Source organism: Artemia franciscana, chromosome 6 (assembly GCF_032884065.1).
Source record: "Artemia franciscana chromosome 6, ASM3288406v1, whole genome shotgun sequence".
NCBI classification, from domain to species: domain Eukaryota; kingdom Metazoa; phylum Arthropoda; class Branchiopoda; order Anostraca; family Artemiidae; genus Artemia; species Artemia franciscana.
The window spans coordinates 25,141,586-25,155,388 of record NC_088868.1 but is presented as its reverse complement, the minus strand read 5'-3'; the positions used below and the strand labels follow the sequence as shown (position 1 = coordinate 25,155,388).

The window sequence follows — 13,803 nt, the reverse complement described above, 5'->3', positions numbered from 1 at the left end:
GTTACCCCGAACTGTTTGACAAACTGTTCTGAACACCTTTCTTTTAATTTAAAACCCTGTCAACGATATGGTGTTGAATATTATTGTAGTATTTAAAAATAGAAAGAATTTTGAAGAATATACATTAGGGAGTTATTAATTGTCCGCTGGGTCTTGAGACGTCCACGACGCGGACTCGTGGTGTCCGCAAAGCCATGTCACTGATCTAACTAACCTACGTGAGTAACCCCTCATTTACGTCACATAAGGGTTTCAAAATATAAACGATCTTGCAGTATATATATATATATATATATATATATATATATATATATATATATATATATATATATATATATTAGATATAAAGGCATGCTATTCCTACTCTATAGATTTTTTTTCAAACAGAGGCATAATATTCAAATTTTAGTGAAGCTCGAGCACCACGAGACACCACTAGCCCATCAGTATTGTTAATAAATCATCAGTATAAAAAAAGATTAATTCGATTTTAATTAGGGTAAATGTACATTTTACGCTTAAGACGGGGAGGGAGGCAACAACTATAAGCAAAAATGAGGAAAAATAATGTTTGTATAAAAATCCAAACTACCAGAAATGAAAAAAAATAAAAATATTTGGCTGAATATGCTTCTCTCTTTACACTCAAGTTTTACTTGAAAAACGGCACACATTTTCATGCCTGTAATTCTTAGTTATAATGCTTAGAAAATGGATCGGCCTAAGTAATTGTATGATGAGGAGGAAATTGGCTTTCGATTAAATCGCATTTTCAAAAGTTTTATTTTTTAGCCCAAAAAGAGCCGCATTTTAGTTCGGCTTTCAAGCAGTTTTCTTTGTATAATCTAAAAAGCTGTCAGAAAAACTTTAATGTAAGGAGAGGAATTGAAGAGGGTAGTAGACCCTCCATGTTTAAGACAATTTATGTTTGTTTCAAGTTCAAATCTTGCCATATAAATGATTTTTAAAAGAATTATTTTTGAAAAAAGTATCACAAAAAAGGATATAAAACATTGGCACGGAAATTCCAAAGCCTTCCTTAGTGTATGGCTAGTTTTTTCCTCTTACTTCTTTTTTCGACCGAGTTGTTTCCATAGAAATTCAATTTCATTGGCATTTCCTTATGATATAATTAGACTGCCAATACTGATTTGGTGTTGTATTATTCCACAACACTATATTCTAAATTAATTACAATTTTTTTTTTTGTGAAGAAACTCGTTCGAACAGACATACCGATTTTCCAGTGCCTTTTTAGGTAAGAAGACAAATTACACCACGAGAAAGTTTTCTATTTTTTGCTATTCTTCTTCCTATTACTCAATTTTCTTTCTATTCTTCAATTCATTCTTTCTGTTCTTTCTATTTTGCTACATTTCTACTCTTCCGTGTCGTAAAGGTTTGGGTTTATCTAATAAATGATCAAAAGACAGCCTTACCAAATCGTTATAGAACGACATTTTCAAATAGCCAATGAACTTAAAATAATCAAGAGGGTTATTCCCTCATGACCATCAGTTTGTTACCGGGTGGTGGCTCAATTCATCTAAATATTAGGTTATACCGTACATTGTTAACCATTGGTCACATCCCGCCCCAAAAAATATCTCGAGAAACCATTCCTTTAAGCACTGTATGATGTGATTCATAACCCACCAAAATCAAAATGTAAAAAAAGAATTAGCAACTGCGGCTTATAATTATTATATTGAAAACGATAGAGCACATATATTCTGTTTTGAATTGGAACAAATAACAAAAAAAGATTGTTTACACGCTATACATTGATAAAGAAGGATTGATAATCATCTTAAGGCTCAAAACTAAAATCTCTTAAAAATCAGCAACGTTTTTTGGTCTTGGACGGTCGAGATAATAACTAACCTTTGTCCTTATTTTCAGTACATTGACTATTTCCCATTATTGTTTTGAACGGACATTCTCAAACAAATCAAATCCATACATTACACGAGCTAAAATTGTCGATACTGGAAATTTTTCTTCTAGTTCCAGTGCCAGAAAATTTCTTGATTTCCAGAGCGCAAGGACATTCATACCTTAACGTTGGATCAAAATTTAAAAACAGATACAAGGGATATTTTTAATGGCTTGCCATGTCAGTATCAGTTTTTTTTACACAGGAAATTTTCGAGATGAACCTGACATATTGTTGTCCCCAAAACAAAAGAGCATATCTGAAATTTCCCTAGTTTTATAGGAACGTAAAAATAATATTTTAAGCCTTTTGAGAGTAACTTTATATCATAGCTTAAATATATCACTTCGTATCGTCCAGTGATTTAGTAATGGCGTAGCAGAAAGTTACACAGCAAAATTATGTTGCATTAGTCTTTGAGCTAGAAGTACGATACATTAGACACAGACATTAAAAGTTTGGTACTTCAAAAGTACCATATATCAGAAGTGCGGGATTCCCCCCCCCCTGCAAATTTTATTAAGTATATTTGTCTCTGCTGTTACGAATAATTGATAAAGATACACTATAGAAATGAGCGTTTAAGCTCATTTTTTCAAAAAGGTGTTAGATAGACAGACTCTTTGTTTTTGGCCTGATCATAAAAAGACGGCAAACTTAGAAAGTACAGCCCAGTCATAATAAAAGAAAAGCCTTTTCTGCCCTTAATTTCCATGATACAACTAAAGTTATATAACACAACCTTCGGCACAATTTTAAAATTTTTAATAACAATTTTTAAACTTACAAATTTATGTAAACTTTTTTTAAAAGTTTACATAAATTTTCAATCTTTTCCCAGAAAATACTCGTTCTTGATAAAAAAAAAAATTGTATGCGTGACAGCTAATTATGGTTAGTTCAAGTTCTTTATTATTCTTTAATTATACATATTTCAAACTGTTCACATAACATCCCCGGCAGGGAGAATTGCTCGAAAGCCGGGTGACAATACAAACGGTATGAACAAACAAACCCAGAAGAAACGGATGTCATCACACTTCTCACTCTATCTCACACCAAAAAATACATGCCAAAAGACATTTATCAAAATTATTATCATTATTTATCCGATAGCTGAACGGCCAGGAACTACTAACAAAATAATATTTACTAATTAGCAGAGCTTTTACTTTAGTTTTTAATGCTAATAGCGATAGACTCTGATCAAAGATTAATTTTCCAATAATTTGCAATAATATTTTTAGGCGAAAATCTAGACCGTTCGGAGACAATGAAAGGCACAGGAAGCTGACTTAAAGGACAACGAGTATTATATGATCAGACTAAGGGAGGGCCTGGAAAAAATGATTTAAAACAATCTGGTTGCAGATACTTTAGATAACGGACATGGAAAAGTATACAATGAAAAGCTAAAATTTGTCTAACCGGAATGATATTAAAATAACTGTAAAGACTCTTAGTTGGAGATTTACCAGGAAGAGAAACTAGGGAATAAAATAACATCTTAAGGATTCTCATTGCTTTATTTTGTAACTTCACAATAGGAGAATTATGTGACTGAAACGTACTCAAATAAATAATCGAACAATAATTAATATACGAATGAACAAGAGAAAAATATATTGATTTTAAAGTATAAAAGGGAAGGACAAATTTAAGACAATGCATTACACCTACGTTCCTCTCTAACTTAAGCCTTGGGCTAGTGATATGAGCTTTCCAGCTTAAATTCTGGTCAACAAGGACTCCAAGATACCGAATTGTTTGCACTTGATTTATTTTTATTGCTCGACCTTCAAATGTGACTTCAACCTCTTCTAACGTCGGTACTGCAAAATAAGTTCTTGAAAAAAATAAACACAAAAAAAGTCTTTGAAGTGTTGACAACCAATTTGTTATAACGGAACCAGTGAAGCATCTTTCTCAGTGACAATTCGATATTTGATTTTAGAGATTGATGATCTATGTCGCAGGTAGAGTTGGCTGTATCATCAGCAAACAGTAATTTGATATCCATATCAGTCCTATGGCAGGTTAGGCTTAGAGGGAGACCGTTTACATAGATAAGAAATAACAGTGCTCCAAGTATGGGCCCCCAAGGAATTCGCATCCAATATTTGTTTTCTGTCCTTGAGGTATAGGAGATTCGCTTGTCCTCTAACACCGCAATTATGTAGCTTAGATAGTAGAATTTTATGAGAAATAGTGTCGAAAGCTTTTTTTATGTCAACGAATATTGTTGCAGGTAGCAGACCTTTATCCATGGCATCATTCAAAACTGGGTTAGCTTTAATATTACATGTTCTGTTAGTATTGCATGTTATTGCATCTTTAATATTGCATGTTCAAGTTAGCTGTCAAGGCCCTGTTAAATGTAGCAGGAGCTTTGAACTTTGGTTCAAAGTTGTATATACAGTAAAGAGAATATACAGTAGCAAAAAAGGGTATGCTCTCCATTAAAATATATGACACAGATCTAAAACCACACAAGATTCGTAACCCACCATCGCGCATGCGCAATGACATTTGTTTCCGATGTACACATCACGATGAGCTTATGAAAAACCTTTGACGTATATGCTCAGGGTCTATACGCACGGTATGAACTGTGTGTCATGTTCGGTAAAATAAGTCGCTACAAGTCATCCTTAAACTGTGGTTGCACATCAGCATATACAACAATGTATATTGGATTGGACTTCAGCTATCTAAAGGTGCTAAAAAAGTCGCAGAGGCTAATTCCAATCCAATAGCATTGCAATTAAATAGAGTCTTTCTGTGGATGCGGATTACAACATTGTATCTCTTCTCTCACAGAGGTCCCATTGACCATGACACCCGAGGACCGGTATATTCTAAATTCCGTAAAATGAATGTCCGTGAAGCCAAGAAAAAAAAAAAAATGCATGCCTTTACCTTTTCTTTTCGGACAGAGTATGCTTAAGGACAGATAAGAAAAAGAGCATATCTTTGAGTAAAATCCTTACTTTCCACATGGTTTGGCTGGAATTCAACATTTTCATCTAGTAGAAGTGCTTTTGGCACGAATTTAATGGCCCCATCTTTCACCTCCCCTCCTGGAGGACGAATCATCCTTAACACTGAAATGGAATAGGTAGGATATTAATTGTTACTTGTGACTAAGGGAGGTAGAGATCTAAATTCTACTTTTGGAAGAGACCCTGATGACTAGAACTTAGATTCACAAGACCCCCACCCAAAGAGGTAAAAATAATTCTGGATCCCCGAGGAAAGAATATAGACACTAATTTTTAGGGGACCTCTCCTCCTGCAAAGTTCAGGTTATGTCTGAACCCCCAAAAGACGCACCATGGGATTCAATAATCACTGTTCTCTATGTTTTAAAATTCAACATCCTTGTTTTGTAGATGCCCTGAAGGAACGGGTTTATCTCTACTTCCCTAATACTCACAAAGGTAGCATCAGCTATGGTCCCTGGAAAAGCACAAATGGGATAGCAGCTCTTATTTCTCATCAAGCGTTATTTATATCTGAAAACCATCTTAGTAGAAATCATGACGAGATGAACCATCCCACCCGTCAGAGGTAATATCAGGCACCAAAAAGCGTATCTAATACACTTAATCCTACTTCCTAACAAGTTAGCCTGGGATCATGAAGTCCCTTCTGGTAAACTATCTTATGACCCTGAGTTATATAATCTATCCTTTCAAGAGGGAATAGGTTCAAACTCTAAAATGCACAAGTAGAATACTGAGTGTGGCTGAGGACTGAAAACCTCTTTTGAAAAATTTCTTGAAAACAAGATGCTAGGGTTGTCCTTCCTCCTTCCCTTAAAGAGACGAATCGGTCTCTGACGTCAAGATTGCACAATTAGTACTTGATTGAGATCTAACAAATCCGTCTAGTTTTTATTCTGTTGATATGAATTTTTTCCCACCACCTTCACTCTCCCACAACATTCAGATCAGGTCATGATCCTGGAAAGACATAGGGCATAGGGCAATTTTTCTAACTAATACGAGCCCACTTTATATGGTAAATGTCTTGATAGGAACAAATTTTGTACCCCCCCCCATAGATTTGATTGGATATTAACTCTCAAAAGGCGGAACTATGATACTTACTCTTACTCCCAACCAAGTATAATTGAAAACAGAAAACCCGTCCTGATTGATATCGTGGAGATCAGAATTTAGAGCCCGTCCTTATCCACAGAGATTGAAAGGAATGCAGACTCATAGAAGGCACAACCAGGACACTTTTTCTCTATTCCAGTCCAGATTGGTTGAGATCTCCGTACCCATTCTGAAAGATGCTCTGATCATAAAAATTTAGGTCACCCACCCCAGATAACAAAGGCATAATTCGGGCAGTAGCTCTTATATCTGACACGTTTGGTCCAGTTCTGAGTGCATTTTCTAGTACACATCCTGATAACATGAATTACGACCCTGCCCCCAAAGAGGTCGAATCTGGTGTGAAATTCAAAAAGTAAAACTAGAAAACCGGCCTTCGCTTTCTACCATGTTTGATTAATATCCGACAACCGGCGCTACTAGATGAGGCAGCGGCTTCAATTAACAAAACTAGTGGTGGGGCAATCTTTTTCTTCAAAATCTAGGAAGAATTTTTGGTTTTTTAGTTGTTTCAATGAAAATATCTAAAAAAGAACTCTTCAGTGAAAAAATCAAATAAGGTGTTTTATTAATCTGGGGAGGGGGGAGAAACGAATCTAGGGGTCAAATTCACCCCAAATTAACGTTGCTGAAGCGAACTACCTCTCTCTCTCTTTCCGCCCATTACAGACGTCAGGTTTGAATCTTCAAGGACATCAGTTTTTTGTTCCTTTCATATTCGGTTGATATCTGAAAGCTTTCTTTTAGTGCATATAGTTTTTTTTTTCTCTAGTTTCATTTTTTTTCAATTCTTACATTGGTCCTTGATTCTTTTCTTCTGCTCCTTTATGACGCAGTTTGAGGTCTTTTTCTTTTCTAAATTTTAGCGCTTTTTTCTTTCCTTTTTTTGATGCAGGACTGTTTCTCTAGTTACCAATCGTTTTATGATTGCATATTTTATTCTTGCCGATTTTTCACTCGCGTTATGCCAATGATTCATGCTCTAATTTTAACATAATTTGACCTCATACACCCATTCTGTTTTTTTCAGCTCGTGGCGGGTGTTTACAGCGTTGTCACCAGGTAAAAGACAAATACTAGAATTTGGAAAAAAATCATTAAATAAGCAAAGAAGCCAATAAAATTACAATCTAGCTGCTTTACCAAACAAGATGCTTCTAGATTTGGGAATCGGCGGTTTTAGTGACTTTTTAGGCTTTTATAAATACAAGTTTTTTCGTGAATATGATTAACACAAGGGCGCCAATGGGGAAGGACGATGCAATTACATTCCTAGATTTTGAAAAATATCTTCCTTTTTGTGGGTTTTTCGTCCAAGCAAAATTAACCCTGGGATTTTGAAAAATATATAATTTTTTTTATATATAAAAAGAATAGGGATTTCCAACATTCCGCATAATTTTTCATTTTATTAGACGGATTGGGGATAGAAAGCTTAATTAACTAGGCGAAGGAAAAAAAAAACTTACTATACAATGGATCTAGTCAAAAATTACAATATGTTGACCACTAAATATCAAAACTGTAATTGAACTTTAGTAAGAAGATTACTAATAAAAATAAAACGAAAAAAAAATCAATATCGTATCATTCGTTTGAAAATTTCCGTAAAAAGGCAGCTGTCTTATTACGGTGGCTCACCACTGTAACATCGCCTATTTAGGATGCACCACTTCATGCAAACCGGTGCATACAAATTTTACCAACCCAGTCTCTGTTACAAATTTGATTATCCACTTTCCATAACTATGGTTTCTGAGACAGATCAAAAAGAATAGTTTTCGGTTTTTATATGCTGTCAGTGAAGTCTTCAATGAAGCTTCCCTTTTTCTTTCAATATCTAGCTTTCTGGATGATTTATTCGCTTGAATTTATGAGCTATATTATAATAAATCACAAGATTCAGTGAAAAACACAATTTTTAGAAAAAAAAATCACAAAAGATCACTAAGCAAAAACCAGTCGCTGGACAAGAAAAACAAATCACAATAAATAGTGACAAATCACTAGTGGTTGCAATCCTCGTCGTCTATCAATAAATCATATTTTTACCCTACATGTACTAATCCCCTCTTAATAATGAAACCATCATTTCGATCCACCACCATTTTTAAATTTCCCGAAAAATAGTTTAATTTGTCGAACAGCTTTAAATGAAAATATTTTCTCGCTAAATAGTTTTCAAAATACGTTTTTGAATTTTCAGCAATATGGACTGCGATTCACTCTTCACTAGATTGCAGCTAATCCTGCAATTGTAATAAAAAAAAAAAAGAAAAATTGTTCAAAATTGAAAATCTAACAAGAAAACAATCAATTTGGAATTTTCATATTCATTTTTCCAAAAGTGTTTTTTTTTTAGAAATATTGAAGAGATACATAATTCTTCCCAGATCTTTAAGAGAAAATCTGAAGTCTATAGTAGTAGCAGAACAACTTTTACTATCAAAACAATGATATATCATATTAATAGCTCAGCAAAAGCACAGCTTGCGAGGCAGTGTTCTTAGACAACAAACAATCACGAGAAAAAGAAAAGAAAAAAAGAATGAATAAAGAATAAGGGGATGAAACGATGTACCAAAATAATCCACATAATCAAGCATTCTACACAAAACGTAACACATTGAAATCTTGAAGCAACAAAAAAAAAAATCACAACAAAAAACATAACATATTGAAATCTCGAAGCAACAAAAAAAAAACAAAATATATATATAAATTAACTTAATGTGTTTTAAAATATGCTTCCCAAGCAACTCCAATCGCAGCTCATATTTAAACTGCTTAAAATGCTTCCAAAGCTTAGACACTCTATAAGTAATAGAAAAAGGAGACGTATTAGAAACTAAATGGAGAATCTCAATATCACCTGTTGCCAGTGTATTGTGTTGGTGAACATTTGACCTCTCACAGAATATTCCTTCAAAACAACCAGAAAGATATCCATTATAACGCTTATAAATAAAAATCACCCAGTCTAGCTGCAGAAATTATATTTATTTCCCTGTATACTGGCCTCATAAAATCTCGGTTTGGAACTCCACAAAAAAGTCTAATGGCGTTGTTCTGTATCACACGAATTGGGCGAAGTATAGAAGAGAAAGTTCCAAGCCATATTGACGAACAATATGAAATATACGGATGTATTAAAAAATAATAATAAAGTAATCGTAAAATATGGGAAGGGATAATATATTTCAATTTACGGATAATTCCCAAATTACGTGATAATATTTGCAAATAAATTTTACATGATCATTAAATGATAGAATCTCATCAACGTTAATACCAAGGTACTTGAGATACCTAGTACGTTGAATTATTCCCTTCTCACAGTTTATTTCCGTTATTCATGGGTAATAATTTGGAGATCATGAAAAAATAGCAAAATTGGATTTATCTGTATTCAATCCAAGCCGGTTTACTGTTAACCGTATACATATTTTATTCGTTGCCAAATTAAGTGTCGACATTAGCAGTTGTTCGTTTGGAGCAGCACAGCAACAGAAGTGTATCATCAGCATATAGGGGCGTGGTGACCCTACCGCTAGGAGGTTCAGTATCAACAACATTCCTAATTGCAGAAATAGCACCAGCAGCATCCGAAAGATCATTAATATAAATTAAGAAAAGAGTAGGACTCAGTACAGAACCTTGGGGAGCACCACATTTAATAATGTATTTACGTGAATCCAAACCATTTAGGTGGTCATATTATCCTCTATTTTTAAGATAGCTACGAAGCAGACTTAAAGTAGTACCTCTCAATCCATAAAACTCACAGTTTCTTAATGATATTTGGTGGTCTACAGTGTCAAATGCCTTAATCAGGTCCAAAAAAACACTAGCTACCCTTAACTTCTTATCCAGAGCTTCATTGATTATTGAAGTTACAAACAAAATAGCCATTTCTTTAAATCTGCCCTTCCTGAAACGAAATTGATTAGATTGTAGTAATCTATGTCGTTTGAAGTGATCATATATTGATCACTTACCTAAAACACAGGAAATAACGTGTAAAACTGAAATAGGTCGATAATTTCCAAGATCATTATTATTGCCACCTTTAAAAACAGGGATTATTCTAGCAATTTTCATATAATCAGGGAACCCGACCTGTTTCAAACAATCATTAATAAGGGATGTAAGCGCATCTGAAATAATTAGCGTACGCTGTTTTCAACAAAAGAAGATTAACGGAATCACTACCGGCTGACGTACTTTTCATCTCAAAAATAATATTACGTACCTCCTCTTGAGTAACTGGCCTTAAATGCATAGATACGTCAACGGGAGTACCTAAAACAGATTTCAATGGAGGATCATGCTGAGATGGTAGCATAGCAGAAGACAGATTTGCACCAACAGCAGCGAAATGTTCCGACAGAGCATTACATATACCATTTGGTTTAGCTGATGACGAGCCTTCCCGTGTGATAACTTCATCAGGCAAAACATAATCTTTGTCCTTTTATAATTGTTCATGTCTTCGCAGGGTTCCCAGAAGCATCTTGAAACATACTTTCATAACATTTTGTTTTTTGCATTTCTCAAAAGCTTATTAAGGGCACTTCTATAATTTTTATAAATCTTTGAACAAACTAGATCATTTACATTCATTTTTGATTTTTTTTTTTTTAAGTTGGTATCTTTTTATTAATACACCGTAACAAACTACGCATCAGCCATGACTTCTTGGGTTCATTTTTCCTTGAGCGTGTTCGAATCGTCATACAAATATTATTCAATTTCGAAATAAACGAATCTTCAATTTTTTAAAGCTTACATTAATATCATTCCGTGGATCCACTAAATAAGTTCAATCAATATCTGCAATCTCTTACTTAAACTTTTCAAGAGTTGTCTGATTAAATATGGGCAATGGGCTTGGTGGAATTCTAATTATTGCTGAGAAGAGATAAAAAGTTTAAGTCTCACCGAAATCCAAAAATGGCCAGAAGCATCTGCAACAATAACTCTTGGATCAGAAAATTCAGATCAGAGTAAAGATATTGTCTTTAAGGAACTTAGACGAAGATGCAGCAACACATGTACATATATTAATTGTAGGAAATAAGCTATAAGACATAGAGAGCTGCCAAAATTCTGTAGGAATATTCGAACCGAGATCATGAAGGTTAATATTATAATCCCCAAGCATTATAAACGGGCGTGAACAAATTGGCAATTTCTCAAGCTGTTTATCCATAAGATCCATCAATATCGGCAAAGATCAAGATGGTGGCCTATATAGTAGTAGAACAAATATATCTTTCGGTTTCAATTTAAGTTGAAGGATAAATGGCTAAAATAGCATTTCGTGGTATATCTCTATGTCATTTCTCACCAAAACCTCGATATCACTTCTTATACACGCTCCATTCCCTCCACGTTGTCTGAGATCATGATTTCTATGATAAAATTTGTACCCTAGAATTTGAAGGAGTGCCGAGTTATGATCATTCAGCCAAGTTTCGGTGAGACCAATAACCTGAAATATAGAAAGTTAACGTACCTCATTTAAAAAATTAAAAGATGAATTAAGTCCTTGAAAATTAAGATAGAAAACTTCTAGGTCTTCCGCATCACCACCACGATACACGGAATTAATATTATCTTTAAACAAATATTTTTAATTACAAGAAACATACTGACCAGCTATCCCAACATCATAGCTTCGGTGGAATTGCTCCATAAAAATACTTCCAAAATCCACATTCGACGCTTCTAAATTTATAAGGTTACTGTTGCTTCGGGAATTAATACTATCATTGACCATAATCAAAAAGTTTCGAAAAATTGGTACATGGCTTCGTCATCTTCAGTTCCCCCAAAACAAAAAATAACATGAAGAAAAAAGAAAGAAATACCTTCCAAACAATCAGTATATCGGCCTTTCCGTTGCTACTTCCAAAACAGAGTTTCGCATCCTTGGAAAGGAGATCGCCTCCAATGATACAATCCAAGTTGGTCCCGCCACAATCTCATCTTCCAGTTCATTTAGGTACTTAGGTTTTCCGTTTGGAGCTTCAGTTAGATCCACTAGGCAGCTTATAATTACTTCTTTGAAAGATAAACTAGGAAAATTTTATGGTCTTCTCACCAGGGTAAAGGACCAGTTCGATAAGAGAACCCTTGGTTGGCTGTATAATGCGTTTTTTGCACCACATGTGTTGTTGTTTTTCTACACATGTTTGGAAATTTTTCTCTGCATCTGATAAAAAGTAAATCCGATCGCTGTTCTTTAGGTTCTGGAAGTATTTCCTTAGTATTCCCATTTGGATTCGTAATAGTTATATTTCGTGACGGTACGGGGTTTTTGAAATTTTGAAAGAGCCTAGCGTCGCCAGCTGTGAAAACAATTTTGAAAGAGCCTAGCGTCGCCAGCTGTGAAAACTTATTATGTTTAATCCACATACTAGAGCATGAAGAAGACAATAGATAAAGAGTTGAATCAGCTATATTTATGTAATGTGCAAAAGGGAGCGGGAGTGAGTTTGAAGAGCCGTATTGGTACCGGCCGGCCTATAGGCCTTAAACTGTTGGGGACAGGTAGTTCAAGTACCCACACTTCCCATAACACTTCATTAGAATTACGTAATCCCATAAGGAGAACCCTTTGGTAGCTGATTGGAGGATATTTTATTTTTAATAAAACAGTGTTCAAAAGTGTCTGAAGTTGTCAAGAATTGTGCGTGTTCTTTTCTTTTTTTTCTGTGCCCTTTTTGTTTTTCTGTTCATTCTTTTATACTTTTCTTTAGTGTATTTGTGTTGTATGCAGAGTAACAATAAATTATTATTATTATTATTATTATTATTATATGAAAAATAATACACCACAAAATATTGCCTTTGATATGCACAGGAATTCCCCTCCACAACGGCTACTATTTGTCTAAACTCATACACAAAACAAAAAATTATACAGATTCTCCTAGACAAAAAATTCACTTAATCACAAAATCAAATAAAATAAAGGCATGAATAGTGAAAACTTTCAACTTAACCAACAAAATCACCAAAAATATGGTAATAAGAAACTATGGTACTTGTGAATTATTCAGAACACACTCAAAAAGTGAAGTTAGGTTCTTTCGTGAAATAAACTACGATGCAGGTACATTTTACGAGAAAAACCGGTTTCATAGCCACAAAGACAAAACTCAATTTAGTTTGCACAGATGAATGATAAATGCGATGATCAAGTGACTTCGGTCGTCAACCAGTCGATTATCGATGAAAATCCTGACAATATGTCCAATTTATTATTCTGGGGTCTAAATGATGTGCTTGCCAAAGATGTTATATCCCGATTTTGAATGTGCTTTCGTTTGATTGGCTTGGGATTGGGATTGATTTTTTTGGGAAGAAAAACCAGGGGGAAATGCAACCGAATAGAAGCAGATTTATCAGACCCGGCTCGGTTCTGGTTGTTTTGATATGGTTTTCAAGGTGTTAATAAATTTCCCCAACAAAATTTTCGGCTTGCGTTGTACCACTCTAGAAAGCTTTTGCTATTTTTGATATTTACAATTTTAGTATAGTTTTAAACTTTGATACATTTTCGAAAAAAACAGACCTCTTAGAAACGCTTTTTATTCGGAAAAGAAGGTATTTCTGTTGCCAGTAACAAACAAACGTATACAACATGTAATACATGCACAAACACACACAACACACACACACACAAAAGGCCCCAAAACGCAATATTAAGAGCAATATCACATAAAAAAAGCATTA

At 34.3% G+C, this 13,803-nt stretch overlaps 1 protein-coding gene across 1 annotated transcript in view; it reads right to left on the bottom strand.

Annotated features, from left to right (window-relative positions):
• Positions 1 to 1,990, bottom strand: part of LOC136028528 (titin-like) — a 524,102-nt gene extending 522,112 nt beyond the window's left edge. The window contains exon 1 of the mRNA XM_065706373.1: positions 1,885 to 1,990. Coding sequence (XP_065562445.1) covers positions 1,885 to 1,921 — 37 coding nt within the window. The 5' untranslated portion in view covers positions 1,922 to 1,990. The remainder of the gene's footprint in view (positions 1 to 1,884) is intronic.
• Positions 1,991 to 13,803: the final 11,813 nt, after the last annotated feature.